The sequence below is a fragment of the Dermacentor albipictus genome, unplaced genomic scaffold, assembly GCF_038994185.2.
Source record: "Dermacentor albipictus isolate Rhodes 1998 colony unplaced genomic scaffold, USDA_Dalb.pri_finalv2 scaffold_46, whole genome shotgun sequence".
NCBI classification, from domain to species: domain Eukaryota; kingdom Metazoa; phylum Arthropoda; class Arachnida; order Ixodida; family Ixodidae; genus Dermacentor; species Dermacentor albipictus.
This window is the reverse complement of record NW_027225600.1, coordinates 530,510-545,355: the sequence shown is the minus strand read 5'-3', so window position 1 is coordinate 545,355 and position 14,846 is coordinate 530,510. Positions and strand designations below refer to the sequence as shown.

At 45.8% G+C, this 14,846-nt stretch overlaps 1 protein-coding gene across 2 annotated transcripts in view; it reads left to right on the top strand.

Moving 5' to 3' along the window:
• Positions 1-14,846, top strand: part of LOC135913909 (protein zer-1 homolog) — a 201,627-nt gene that overhangs the window by 105,253 nt on the left and 81,528 nt on the right. For both annotated transcript variants that reach the window (XM_065446597.1, XM_065446596.1), the window contains exon 14: positions 13,872-13,919. In XM_065446597.1, the coding sequence (XP_065302669.1) occupies positions 13,872-13,919 (48 nt within the window). The remainder of the gene's footprint in view (positions 1-13,871; positions 13,920-14,846) is intronic.

The window sequence follows — 14,846 nt, the reverse complement described above, 5'->3', positions numbered from 1 at the left end:
ACCCCTTTAGTGGTAGTGTTTATCTCGACGAAATTAGGGACGGTGAATGCGTTGAATGCATGTCATCTCCCATCGAAAACACTTTTTCCGGCCTTTGCTAGGAAGATTTTCAAGCAGTAATAGTAGCTCACAATGTCCGATTGCGTTATTTGCCTGATTCTAATGTGCACTTCTTTTGCACAAATTGGACGCAAATTACCTGCGTAGTGCAATATGATAAGGAACCAAAACCACTTTCACGGCGATTGTATGCTTTACTGCATAACACTGGTATATTGTGGCGAAGCTGGGCGCCATGGTGCAACACACATTAGACTTGCCCATTGTTCTTGCTTAAAAAATCAGGTGCACATTAGATGTTTACTTAGTTTAGAAGCTATAATGTTATCTCTATGTTAGTTTTCTCCTCTGGTGCATAGACAGCGGGCGCATGCTTGATTCTGAGGTATGTTAGAATCGGGCAAGTACTGCCCGATTCTCCAGCAGTATTCGGCAATCAGCAGTGTGTTGTTGCATTTTTTTCTGCATCTTGTTTAATTTTACTCGCCTGATAATTCAATCAATTTCGTTAGTCCCTTCAGGGTCGAATTAATGGAAGTCTACTGTATCATGCAAGGTCGCAAGTATATTTGCACTTGGTGCTGAAGGCAAGCTAGAACAGGAAGTCAGGTTGCACAATGTACTGGCCTTGCCGGTGCTGCCTATCCTTGGGACATTTCTACAGCAGGGGAGGTGTCTATTTCCATAGGTATTTGTTCTTCTCTACATAATTGTTATGATAGTATTACGTGCACAATTGTAATGAATATCCGTGTTAAACTTGCAGAGAGTGATGCAGAATAGTTCTCTGGCTGCTAGCTCATTGTGTGGTAACAAACAAAATATCCTATTGCAAGCGATGATTCATATGATGTGGTCAGTCTTCTTTTCTGGTTGACAACCCACACTGCTTGATTAGCTTTCTCACTTGTACATTCAATGCTTCAAGAACAAGCAGTTCTTGTGCAGAAGAGGGCCGTGTACTTCGTCTACAAACAAGCTTCGCCACCATAAATGCCCATCTGTTTCTAAACTCGCATGGCCCCGCAGGGGCGTCTGCGTCAGCAGGCGTTTGGTGCGTTGCGACACCACGGACCCGAGCACATGAGGGTTGGACCCTCCCGCGTGTAGCCGTGCGCGGCTTAGCCGTGTCCGGGGAAAAGGGGATCCTGGAGGTTGAGCTGATGCCGGGTGCTCGGACCTTTAAGGCCCCCCTGCGGAGGCAACACACCTCTTTGGCCTCTGCTTCACGTAGACGGCACCCCCGGACTGACCCACCCGGGGGAAATCGGTAGTTGCCTTTTCCTGTCTCTCTCTTCCTCTAGTCTTCGTCTTTCCCTCACTTTTCATCTTTCCTGTCTTCTCCTAGCTTCCGCTTACTTCCGATTTTTCCAGGCAGCAAGGGTTAACCTTGTGTGAATAGCCAGCCTAGGTTATATCATATTTGGTTATAGTGGTAATGTACAGCTGGCGTTTGCAGGCCGTGTTTCACAGGTCCTGCAACGTCCCCTTGTAGGACTCCATCGTGGGTGGCTGGCGTTACTGCCGAAATTACAATCTCTTATGGCTTCTTCTTTTCCCCCCTTACCTGATCGCTCCCTCAAGAGGGGGCGCACCGATGATGTCTTCGAATTTTTCGCCCGTCAAAAAGAAACTTTTCCTCGTTTCCATGTAGTGCACTCCGAAACACCAGACAAACCCGCGCGAGCAATGTCACCATTCCTAGTGTCCAAGTCTCTTACCCAAGTTTTTGGTACAGGTTATAAAGCATCCAGGATGGCAAGCGGCGATCTCCTCTTGGAACTCCGCAACCAGAAACGATATGAAAAGCTACCCAATCTAGTTTCATTTGGTGACGCCAAAGTAACCGTAACTCCTCATCGTACCATGAATGCCACCCGTGGCGTAGTCTCTGATGATGATCTCTTGGAGCTGACTGAGGCTGAGCTCTTGAAGGGCTTCAGTGAGCAGAATGTCATAAATGTTAAGCGAATTAAGATGAGGCGTGATAATAAGGAAATACAGACCAAACATCTGATACTTACTTTGGGCACAAGTGTTCTGCCCGAGTCCATCGAGGCCGGGTATATCAAGCTCCGAGTTCGCCCGTATGTTCCTAATCCCCTGCGTTGTTTTAAATGCCAGCGTTTCGGTCACAGCTCACAGAGATGCCGAGGCCGCCAAACCTGCGCGAAATGCAGTGCTCATGAGCACACCTCTGAATCTTGTGAAAACTCTCCCCATTGTGTAAACTGTGAAGGCGAGCACGCCGCGTACTCGCGGTCGTGCCCGTCTTGGAAAAAAGAAAAAGAAATTTTCACGATCAAAGTGAAAGAAAATATATCATTCAAGGAGGCACGTAGGCGGGTCGCATACTTGCCTAAAAACACTTTTGCCGAAGTGGCGCGTCAGGGGGCAGTGCCACAACGGTCTCTGGAGGCTGACCGTCCCACACCCAGTGAGGCGGCAGTGAGGCCATCCGCCCCCCCAGCGGCTGCAGCTCGCGCTGCTACGCCAACACAGCAGACGGGGCCATCGACCCCGAAGGTGGGCGCAGCCGAGGCTACCCCCATCTCCCCGGCCCCATCCAGCGCTGGCAACAGCCGGCGCAGCCAGATCCCTCAGGGAGCCCCATCGACCTCCGGGCTGGTGGGCGCAGGGATCTTGCCTTCCGAGGCAGGACCCTCACAGAAAACTCGCTCGCAAGAGCATGTGTCCGGCGCCTCACAAGAGGCAATGGACACTATACCTGTCCTCACGGCGCGCCAAGCGCCTAAGGAGCGGCGAGGCTCCCTCGAACGCTCCAGAAAGGGCAAAACCCCGATTACAGGGCCTCGAAAGAGCTCTGTAATCTAGGCATAACATCTGTTTCCTTACACACAGCACCTATTCACTTCCAATATGGATACACAAATAATTCAATGGAACATCAGAGGTCTTCTTAGAAACCTAGATGACATGCAGGAACTCATCCAAAAACACAATCCAAAAGTGCTGTGTTTACAGGAAAAATCCAAACATACAAACTTTCTCCAACAGTACATAACTTATCGCAAAGATCGCGATGATGCTGTCGCATCATCGGGCGGTGTCGCCATTGTTATCCATAAGAGCATTGCGTGTCAACGTTTACAGCTACAAACGCCTCTCAAAGCAGTGGCGGTTCGAGCTGTTCTCCTAAACAAACTCATCACCATTAGCTCTCTTTACATACCCCCACATTACAAATTAACGAAACATGAATTTCAATCCTATGTAGATCAATTGCCAAAACCTTATGTTGTTCTTGGCGATTTCAATGCACATAGCACCTTGTGGGGAGACTCTCACATCGATGCGCGAGGTCGTCTCGTTGAACAGTTCCTTTTCTCTTCTGGAGCGTGCCTTCTAAATAAGAACCCACATATTACTCTCTTGCAAACAGATCCTTTTCATCAATAGATCTTAGTATAGTTTCCGCGTCTATACTGCCTGAACTCAAATGGGAAGTTACGAGCAATCCTTACGGGAGCGATCACTTCCCCGTACTGCTAAGAACATCTAAAGAAAATGAATTTCCCCCACAAGTTCCTAGGTGGAAGATAGATACAGCCGACTGGGAGAAATTTCGAAATCTATCTAGAATCTCATGGGCTGATGTGTCTTCTCTAGAAATTGATGCCGCTATGGAGTATCTTACAGCGTTCATAATAGATGCCGCATCTAAATGCATATCTGAAGGAAGTGGTTTGGCATGCAGACGGCGCGTCCCATGGTGGAACGACGAATGTAGGATTGCTCGTAAGAAACAGAACAAAGCGTGGGGGTTGCTACGCGCTTCCTCCACTGCAGAGAATCTTATCAACTTTAAGAAAGTAAAATCTCAAGGCAGGAGAACCCGTAGGCAGGCCAGAAGAGAAAGTTAGCAGAACTTTTTATCAAGTATTAACTCGTTTACAGATGAGGCGAAAGTCTGGAACCGCGTAAATAGAATTGGAGGGCGGCAAACATATTCACTCCCTCTAGTAAATACACAGGGCGATACACTGAAAGATCAGGCCGACTCACTGGGGGAACACTTTCAGAGTGTATCAAGCTCAAATCATTATTCACAATCCTTCCTAAAATATAAACAAATAGAAGAATGCAAGCCACTCATGAATAAATGCTGACAGAATGAACCGTACAATTGCCCTTTTAGTGCTGCCGAGTTGAAAGCTGCCTTGAGCGCATGCAAGACCTCTGCACCGGGATCCGATAGAATCATGTATGAAATGCTCAAAAACTTACACAATGTCACGCAAGTAACGCTACTTACACTCTTCAACACTATCTGGGATGCAGGGTACCTTCCAACGGCATGGAAAGAAGCCATTATGGCCCCTGTTTTGAAACAAGGGAAAGACCCTTCTTCAGTGGCAAGTTACCGCCTGATAGCCCTCACAAGCTGCATGTGTAAGGTATTTGAAAAAATGATAAATCGGCGACTCATCCATTTCCTTGAACAAAACGAAATGCTTGATCCCTTTCAGTGTGGCTTCCGAGAAGGGCGCTGCACAACCGACTATCTTGTACGTATTGAAGGACATATTCGTGACGCGTTTGTACACAAACAGTTCTTCTTATCGATATTCCTCGATATGGAGAAGGCGTACGATACGACCTGGCGCTACGGAATCTTGAGAGATTTGTCAGAAATGGGCATTCATGGTAATATGCTAAACGTAATAAAAAGATACTTGTCCAATCGTACCTTCCGGGTGAAAGTAGGCAATGTGCTGTCACGTCCTTTTGCACAAGAAACCGGTGTACCCCAGGGTGGCGTGCTCAGTTGCACACTCTTTATTGTTAAGATGACAACACTTCGTGCTTCCTTACCACCGGCCATTTTGTATTCCGTCTACGTGGACGACATTCAAATAGGTTTCAAATCCTGTAACCTCGCAGTGTGCGAGAGACAGGTACAGCATGGTTTGAACAAGGTGTCAGGGTGGGCAGAGAAAAATGGATTCAAAATCAATCCTCATAAGAGTTCTTGTGTTTTGTTTACAAGGAAGAGAGGCCTGGTTCCGGATCCCTGCTTAGAAGTGTGTGGACAACAGATACCTGTAAACAAAGAACACAAATTTCTAGGTGTCATACTTGACTACAGACTCACTTTCGTCCCCCACATTAAACATCTTAAAGAAAAATGTCTGAAAACAATGAACATAATGAAACTTCTATCCCAGACTACGTGGGGTAGTGACAGGAAGTGTCTAATGAATATCTATAAGAGCCTCATTCGATCCCGACTAGACTATGGTGCCGTGATCTATCATTCTGCCGCCCCGAGCGCGCTAAAGATGCTAGACCCTGTTCACCATCTGGGTATCCGTTTAGCCACAGGAGCTTTCAGAACGAGTCCCGTACAAAGTTTATATGCAGAATCGAATGAGTGGTCACTTCATATCCAGAGAACATACATCAGCCAAACATATTTTCTGAAAGTCCACTCAAATCCACAACATGCCTGTTTTAATACCATTAATGACATGACATATGCTACACTCTTTCACAATCGTCCCTCCGTAAGGCAGCCTTTCTCGCTGCGTGTGAGGGAGCTTAGTGATCAAATGCATGTCCCACTCCTCGAGCTCCCCCTAATGCATCCAGCCAAGCTGCCTCCTCCTTGGGAGTGGCAGCTTATACAATGCGATATATCCTTCATGCAAGTTACAAAACACGCTTCAGACATTGAAATCCAAATGCATTTTCGTGAACTCCAGCACAAACACTCCTGCACGGAGTTCTACACAGACGGATCAAAGTCACACGACGGGGTGTCCTATGCAGCCGTCGGTCCATCCTTCTCAGAATACGACGTACTGCATCCGGAAACTAGCATCTTTACGGCTGAGGCCTACGCAGTATTGTCGACCGTGAAGCATATTAGGAAATCAAAACTCACAAAATCAGTCATATATACGGACTCCCTAAGTGTTGTGAGGGCTTTGATATCGTTTTGTAAGCACAAAAATCCTGTTATAATCGAACTCTATTCCGTCTTATGTAAAGCATATGTATCTAACCAGCATGTGATTATATGCTGGGTGCCAGGTCATAGGGCCATCGAAGGTAATGTTCTTGCGGACCAGATGGCCACGTCAGTTGCATGGCATTCTGCTAATTCCACCGCTGCAGTTCCTGTCACAGATCTGAAGCCCTTCTTACGGAGGAAACTACGCAACCACTGGCAACGCCTATGGGACGCGGAAACAAATAATAAGCTCCACATGCTAAAGCCACAGTTAGGATTCTGGCCTTCCGTAACAAAATCACGCCGAACAGATGTCCTATTCTGTCGGCTCAGAATAGGACACACATTTGGCACGCATAACTATTTACTCACTGAAAATGATCCTCCAACCTGCGGTAGATGCGGGGAGAGGCTGACCGTCCTCCACGTCCTCCTGGAGTGTCGGGAAGTCGAATATGAAAGAAAGAAACATTTTCCCTTAGCATACCGACAGCACATCCCCCTTCATCCTGTTATGTTACTCGGCCCAGAACCTTTATTTGACACCAACGCAGTCTTAAGTTTTCTGAAAGATGTTGTCTTGCATGTTTTTAGCCCCACATGTTCGTAGCGGGTCCTCTCTTCAGAGGATGGCGCTGCGATAGCTTTTTCGTATCGCACATGCCTCTGGGCCCTTGTGTTTCAAGGGCTCTGGCGAGGCAGCAGTGCTCCAAGTAATTTTAACATCCTATATTTTTCTACTTTCCATCATTCTTCTACGATGGATTTTAATTTTCATAGTATTCGCCATTTGTCATCGCCATAATTTTATAACAAGTTAATTTTACGCACTTTACAGCGAATATTTTTAGGCCACTTTACAGCCAAGTCACATCTTCCATAATACATCGTCAACATTACCACTTGTCATGGCGCTCTTTGGCCAAACCTGGCCCTTGCGCCACAAAAAACCACACATCATCATCATCAAACTCGCATGGTGCACATTCTTTTTTTTTTTTTCCAGCTTTCGACACTCTAATAAACACACCACAAATGCTCTCAGCCAGCAGAATAAATGCCGTGCAAGGCTGCTGCTCGCCATGCATTTTGCTCTCGCACAAGGCCAATCATTGACACAGGCACAAGCAGACTTGCAGTGCCATCTGGTTTCAGTTGCATGAACTGCTCACCGCAAAGCATTATCTATACGTCAACTGGTGGGATACAAAAATGCTCGTGCTTAGCATTCACTGTACATTAAAGGGCCCCTGACCAGGTCTGGCCATTTTTAGCTGACAAGTGCAGAGCATACATTGTGCGATAACGATCGTGTCTGCAAAGTATTACATCGCTATGCGCCGCGGAAAGTTTTAAAATTTCAAACCGAACACCGTTTTTCCTTCTCCTCGCGGCCAACGCGCTCCAAGCCAAACAGTGACGTACAGTAAAACCTTGTTGATTCAAAGTCATTGGGACTGCAAAAAATTTTCGAATTAAGCTGGTTTTCAAATTAACCGAACACGCACACACACACAAAAAAAAAAGAATGAAACCCAGGCAAAAAATTTTGCTGCAGGAATGCGCTACCTTTATTTGGCGATCTTTGGATTACTTAAAGTAATCAGAGATGCTGTTTTGCCGCGTCCTGTAGTTTTAGGCTCCAAGGGTCATGTTTTCCAGTCAGCCAAATACGTGCAGCATTTGAGAATTCTTACCGTGGCACTCAACAAAACTGTGGATAATGTTCAGCGATCCGATAACTTCCCCAGGAGCTGGTGCTCAGGAGGGCTTGTTACCGTCGTCACCGTCATCGCACATGTTCGCATCAGCGATAGCTTCACTCCCCAAGTCTGAGTAGAACGTTTGTTGATAATTTTCAAAGTTCAGATACTTGGCGAAGCCGACTGCACCGGATTTGCTATCCTCTGCGCAGAGTGCTTTGATGTGGTCACCATACTCGGCTCCTTCTTCATCAAGTGCTCGTGAATAGTCAGCATCAGCATCGACGGTGCTTTCCTTCGAGAATCCAGCGTGTTCAAAACACCGCATGATCAAAGTGGGTTCCATTTGCTTCCATGCATACACACTAAGACATATGGCCCCGAGGAGACGGATGGAGTACTCCTTGCCGTTGTCATAGCAAAGGAGCATGCACTTGAGCAGGGGGTGGCGGTAAATCTTCCTCGTGTGGCGAATGACGCCTTGGTCCATTGGCTGCGAGATTGGCTTGATGTTCGGAGGAAGAGGTACCATCCTAATAGCTTTCAGGTGTGGGATGTCACCATGCACTGGGCAATCAAACAACGAAGAGTACATTCCTGCCTGTGGTCACGAACTTGTTGTCAAGCTGCCAAACGTAATTTTCAAATATTGCGCCTGTGACCCAGGCTGTCCTGTTTTGCCGGTAGATAAGCTCATCCCTTGACAGCAGCCGTGCATTTTTGAAGCAGCGAGGCTTCTCACTCTTTCCAACTACGACTAGCGGCAGCTTGTGTTTACCGTACATATTCATGCTGAACAGAATGGTAATTATTTCCTTGCCCTGCTTTCAACCCTTGACCGTGGTGTCCTTTGCTGCGAACGTTTTTGTGGGCAGCATCTTGCAAAAAAGGGCTGCCACATGGTCTGCATGCGCCATACTCGCTAAGCAACGCAGCCAACGTGTGTTTCTTCCAGTCATTGACGACGCTCTCGTTTGCGCTGCCGCTCTTGCCACAGATGGCTACGAAGGTCAAATTATTTCGCTCTTTAAAACGGCTGAACCATCCATTGCTACACTTGAACTCTTCCTGCCCAAGTTGTAAAGCCAAGTCGTTGGCCTTCTCCTGCAGTATCATTCCACTGACGGGAAGGTGGGCTGCGTTTGTTTTCTGCAGCCAGCAAAGTAAAGCTGATTCCACATCTTGGTACGTGGAAGCCCGTACTCGCAACCGCTTCGAAGAATATGTCTTGCTGTAGGCCTCCAGTACCTTCAACTTGTTCTTCAATATTGTGGACAACATCAAAAGGGGCACGCTGGGCCTTTCAGCCAACTCGGTCTTGGAACACGTGTTCTTACCCGCTTCTTGGATCAAGCAGAACTTCTGCTGCAGCGTTAAAGTCTTATACTTTGGCATCTTCGCTCACGGGCACTTCTGCACAGTTCAGGAAAAGAAAAAAAGAAAATGCCACGCTAGCCGCAACACCCCTAACCACCGCACACAAAGAAACGGCACAGACCAGCGTTGCGCGTACACACGTTGCCGCAGGCGCGGAGAGAGAATGGGTGAATGGCAGGCAGTGGCAGCGGCACAGAACACGCACTCACGCTGTGACTGCTGTGACTGTGAGGAGTGCGCAGAGTGGGGGACGAGAGCATGTGACAAAAACCGGTATGCCCGCCGCGTTACCGTGAGGCATGTCTTCTCCTCTGCAGGCGGGTGTTTTGGCAGTGTGTGGGGCGTACCGTGGACTGATTTTTGTGCTAGCAGTACTGCGGGTCATGTGCTTCGTCTATAAATAATCACGATTGCTATGTGGCGTCACCTCGCGGCTCCAAATGGCCATCGTTTCGTCGGGTTTGTGGTGAAATGGGAATCAGGAATTGCCGCGTAGCACCCCAAATCTTCGAATTAACTGGGTTGGCCTAGGCTGCCCGTTTGAATTATCCGGTCAAATTTACATTGAAAACTATGGGACCACACAAAACCTTTGAATTATCCGGGATTTCAAATTAACCGAGTTCGAATTAACGAGGTTTTACTGTAGTCGTGTCCACAGTGTGACGTCGCTCATGGTGACACGTGACTTCGAGAATTATTCAAGAGAAAATCTGTTATCTGTGTGATCTGTTGCTTGAATTGAAGTTTAGAGAAATAATAAAACACACAAACAGAATGTCTGCATGTTTTTTCTTTTACTTCACACCGAAGCAAGAGAGATGCACTTCCGTTTTGTCTGCTTGTTCCCACGGTCGTGCGGTCACGTGCGCAGGTACCAAAACTATGCCATTTTCTACCGTGTTCCAGCGCGTGATCATGCTCTGCGATCCGCTTGTTCTGCCTCAATATTCGTGTAGCACTGAATTATACCGCTAGTCATGTTTCCTTGTGCACAGCGTGCAAAATCGTGTGCCGCGCTAACAAGACAACAGCTCGCGTGCGACGCTGTCAGTGGAAGCACCTAGCGCCGGAAAAAAAAAAGGCAAGGAGCAAAAAAAAATATGAAGGCAGGGCCTGTGACGTATGCATCACGCGATCCTCGAGGTCCGGTATGGGAGAACGCAGGGAAGGAATTTCGCTTGCGTAGCTAGACGGGATGAGGGGAGAGAGTGTCTTGCTTGGCAGTGGAGCCCGCCTGCTGAAATCATGGGTTCGCGGCACTGAAATATATCGCTCTCGGCTGTAAATTAGGCGATTTGAAAAATTTTAGCGGCAGAATGCTCCCTAAAGGACACATAACAACTTCCAGTGTATAACCAAATTTTGCTATAGGGCCTGATAGGGGCCCTTTAACGAATGCCATGCAGTCAGAATTAATTTGGAGCCCTCCGCCAGGGTATCATTGTAGCTCACAGTTCAATTTTTGGGCATTAGATTGAAATCTCCATCTTCTCCAGTTCTTTTGTCTTTAAAGGGACACTAAAGTGAAAAGCGATTTCTTCTGCATCAGTAAATCACCGTTCTACAACACCAAAAACACCACTCTTACAACGATAAGATGTTTGGTAAGCCAGAAAAAGCGCAAGAACGAAATGCGGGTGGCGACGCCTACTTGAGTTCCTGCACCTGGGGGCTGTGACGTCTCGGATTTTGATGGCGTCTTCTAGGGTCTACTAATTATATATAGCGGTACTGATTGACTACATTGTGTTGTAAAGGAACTAAATATTAAACATGCCAAGTTTTGGGAACCTTTATTCAGCCAACGCGGCCCAAATGCGAAAACAAACTTTGGAATCCCTGACGTCACGCTGACGTACCGGCGCTGGCGTTTCGGCACGAAATTCAAATACTGATACTTCGATCTTCATTTTCTCATCTAATATTCAAACTATTTTCTTGAAATGACTGCCTGCAGGTTTCTCAAACAATGCTTTATTAGTCTAAACTGATTTATTGTTTCCCTTTAGTGTCCCTTTAATGTACGATGCATTAGGTTATGTATATGGAAAAGTTAATGTTCTCAATTTTTCTTTTTGTTATGCCAGAGCTCTATAGAGTACAGAGTATGCGTATACCGAATAGTAGATTTCGAATCAAATAAAAAAAATATTTGAAAGAAAGACAGATATCTAAACAAATATTTAATATCAAAGTTTTTCACAAAATATAATGCTTACAAACCTTGGGCAATAAAATATGGTGCTGCAGACTCTCACGAGTCTCCTAGAGTGGTGGAAGTGCTGCGCCAATTCTGCCAAACTGCGCCGTGAAGGAAATCCTGCTTCATGCTGCACCAAATTGTCGTTTATCACAGGTGTTGCACTAGGCCTGCACCAATATGCACCTCCTCCGAATTTGGAATATTTGTATGCATGAGAAGGCACTGCACATCAAGTAACCATCCTTCTCAACTCACCCTTGCATGCTTTTCCTCACAGCTAGAGCATCTTATCGCACTTGGACATTAGTATATGGAACCCCATAGCAATGCTAACACTGATAATGACCATGTAAGTTAGCCTAGAGTGTCCATATAATTTCTATTGCAGTAATAATTATATATAATTCGGGTGACTATCACGGTGTAGATATTTTCACTGTAGTAGGTTTTTGAACTTGTCCAATACAAATGGATTTAGAAAATATGAAGCGTATGCTCTCTGTTGCACCACACAGCCATGCTTTATAAGACTTCAGAGACATAGCATCATCATCATCATCATCCTATTTTATGTCCGCTGCAGGACAAAGGCCTCTCCCTGCGAGCTCCAATTATGCCTGTCCTGCGCCAACCGATTCCAACTAGCACCCGCAAATTTCCTAATTTCGTCACACCACCTAGTCATCTGCCGTCCTCTACTGCGCTTCCCTTCTCTTGGTACCTATTGTGTCACACTAATGGTCCAATGGTTATCTAATCTGCTCATGACATGACCTGCCCAGTGCCATGTCTTTCTCCTAATTTCAATTCGAATATGGTCTATACCCGCTTGCCCTCTGATCCAAACAGCTCATTTTCTGTCCCTTAACGTTATGCCTAGCATTCTTCGTTCCATCGCTCTTTGCGCGGTCCTTAACTTGTTCTCAAGCTTCTTTGTCAGTCCCCAAGTCTCTTCCCCATATGTCAGCACTGGTAAAATGCACTGATTGAATACTTTCCTTTTCAATGGTAACGGTAAGCTTCCAGTCAGGAGCTCACGATGTCTGCCATATGTGATCCAAGCCATTTTTATTCTTGTGTGAATTTTTCTCATTGTCAGGGTTCCCTGTGATTAGTTGACCTAGGTAAACGTACTCCTTCACAGACTCTAGAGGCTGACTTGCGATCCTGAACTCTTGTTCCCTTGCCTGGTTATTCATCATTATCTTTGTCTTCTGCATATTAATCTTCAACCACACTCTTACACTCTCCCTTTTATGGTCCTCAATCATTTGTTGTAACTCGTCTGCAGTATTGCTGAATACAACAATGTCATCAGCAAACCGTCGATCCTTACTCCTAAACCTTCCCAGTTTAATAGCTTCAATATTTCTTCCAAGCACACAGGGAATAGCATTGGAGAGATTGTGTCTCCTTGTCTTAACCCTTTCTTTATAGGCATCTTCCTACTTTCCTTGTGTAGAATTAAGGTGGCTGTGAAATCTCTCTAGATATGTTCCAGGGTATTTAAGTAAGCGGTTTGTTCTCCCTGATTACGTAATGCCTCTATGACTGCTGGTATCTCTACTGAATCAAATGCTTTTTCGTAATCTATGGAAGCCATATAGAGAGGCTTATTGTACTCTACGGATTTCTCCATAACCTGATTAATGACATGGATGTGATCCATTGTAGAGTATCCCTTCCTGAAGCCAGCAGGTTTCTCAGCAGCCTTAGTTGCTGCTGAGAAACCGATCTGCATGGTTATCTATGATCTGCATGGCTATCAGCTGCTAATCGGCCCGATCTTTACATATTCTTTTATGCTTTGCAAAACATGTGCTACTTTTGCTGCCATTCCCTTTGTCTGCGTTGTGTTATCATTTCTATCGGTCCTGTCGACCCGGACGAACCTTGTACCGACAGAGGCAGACCCGGCCTACGCGGCACTGTTCTGCGGATTGCAGAATATGGGCACTGTGTGTGCGATCCCCACATCGGGTTGACATCTGGAAATGCTCACAGTGACAAAGTCTGCTACCGCTCAGCTGGGGTGGCTCGTCTGTAGTGTGCTTGGTGCTTCTTTTGCAGCAAAAACATAGTGAAATGCTCACTTGGGTGGCATCAAGCATGAGGGGGCTCCACAGAGCATGTGACATGTGTCACTGCACTGGTTTCTGCACCGAATGTATGGAATACTTGAAAAATCGAATAGCAGATATTTATTTGCTAGTAGACTTATTCCAACGTTCACTATTCGATTTGATTTGGTGATATTTTAGTATTTGCACGCCCCTAACATTTTTTAAATTATTTTAAAAGTGGTCTTGAAGGCATGGCTTTGCTGCTAAAAATCAGCTTAAGCTTCACGCAGGCCACCTGTTACTGATGACTGCCACTTAAATGGTGGTGAATGCAGCTTGCAGTCACAGTAACACCTTAACAGTGTGCTGTTTTTCCTGTTATTTTCTTCTTTTGTCCTAAGCTGGTGTGTGCTAGGACAATGAGTCGGCACATGTGGGTAAATTTTTTTATGGCAATGTCCACACATTTATGTTTCTTGTTTCAGATTTTCACGGACAAACCTGAACTGCTGCGCAACATGATGGGACTGCTGGTGAGTGATATTGACCACAGTACTCAAGTCCATAAGTGGCTTGCTGTGATGCCCGAAATATGGTGGCATTTTACAGTGGTGTGAGCGCTCTCACATACTATAACCTACATACCATGTACAATTTGACATCAGGAAGAAGTGAAATTTGGTGACAAACACTTTTGGTATTCCTCAGGTAGACAGGCAGTGAGTGCTGTCAGTCTGTAACTGACTTAACTAAGCACATTGCTGACCTAGTCATTTCACCACTTGGGCTCCCTTCTTTTTTTTTTCCCTGCTCCTTTTGTGCACATCTCAACCCTGTCCCCATTTCATCTCCTTGTGTCAGTATGCCAGCCTCGTACTTAAGGGGCAATGCTATCCTGAAGGGGGAACGTTTGAACCAGCGTGCCACTTCTGTTGAACTTTGGAGGAATACACTTCCAGCCATTAGAACATATTTGAAATCTCATTGATTTAGTGCAATCCGCCGTGGTTGCTTACTGTCTATGCTGCTGGGCTGCTAAGCAAGAGGCTGCGAGATTGAATCCCGGCCATGGCGGCCACATTTCGATGGAGGTGAAATGCAGAAACACTCGTGTAGTTAGATTTAGGTGCACGTTAAAGAACCCCAGGTGGTCCAAATTTCCAGAGTTCCCCACTATGATTGTGGTTTTGGCACATAAAACCCCACAATTTAATTTTAATTTTGTGCTAATAAAAAAAATTTATGGTCATCACATTGTGTAGCTACGTGTGTCTGCTTAAGGAAAACTATTGTTTTAAAAATAATTAAGATATATGTATTCATTTTTTTAATAGATAATTTATGTGCGGTTTATAGCCTCCTTGAACCCAGTGTCCAATCTCGTGAACATTGGCTTTCATTGCTTCTGAAATTATACCAGAGACAATAAACTACACCAGAAAGGATTAGCTAAAATATTC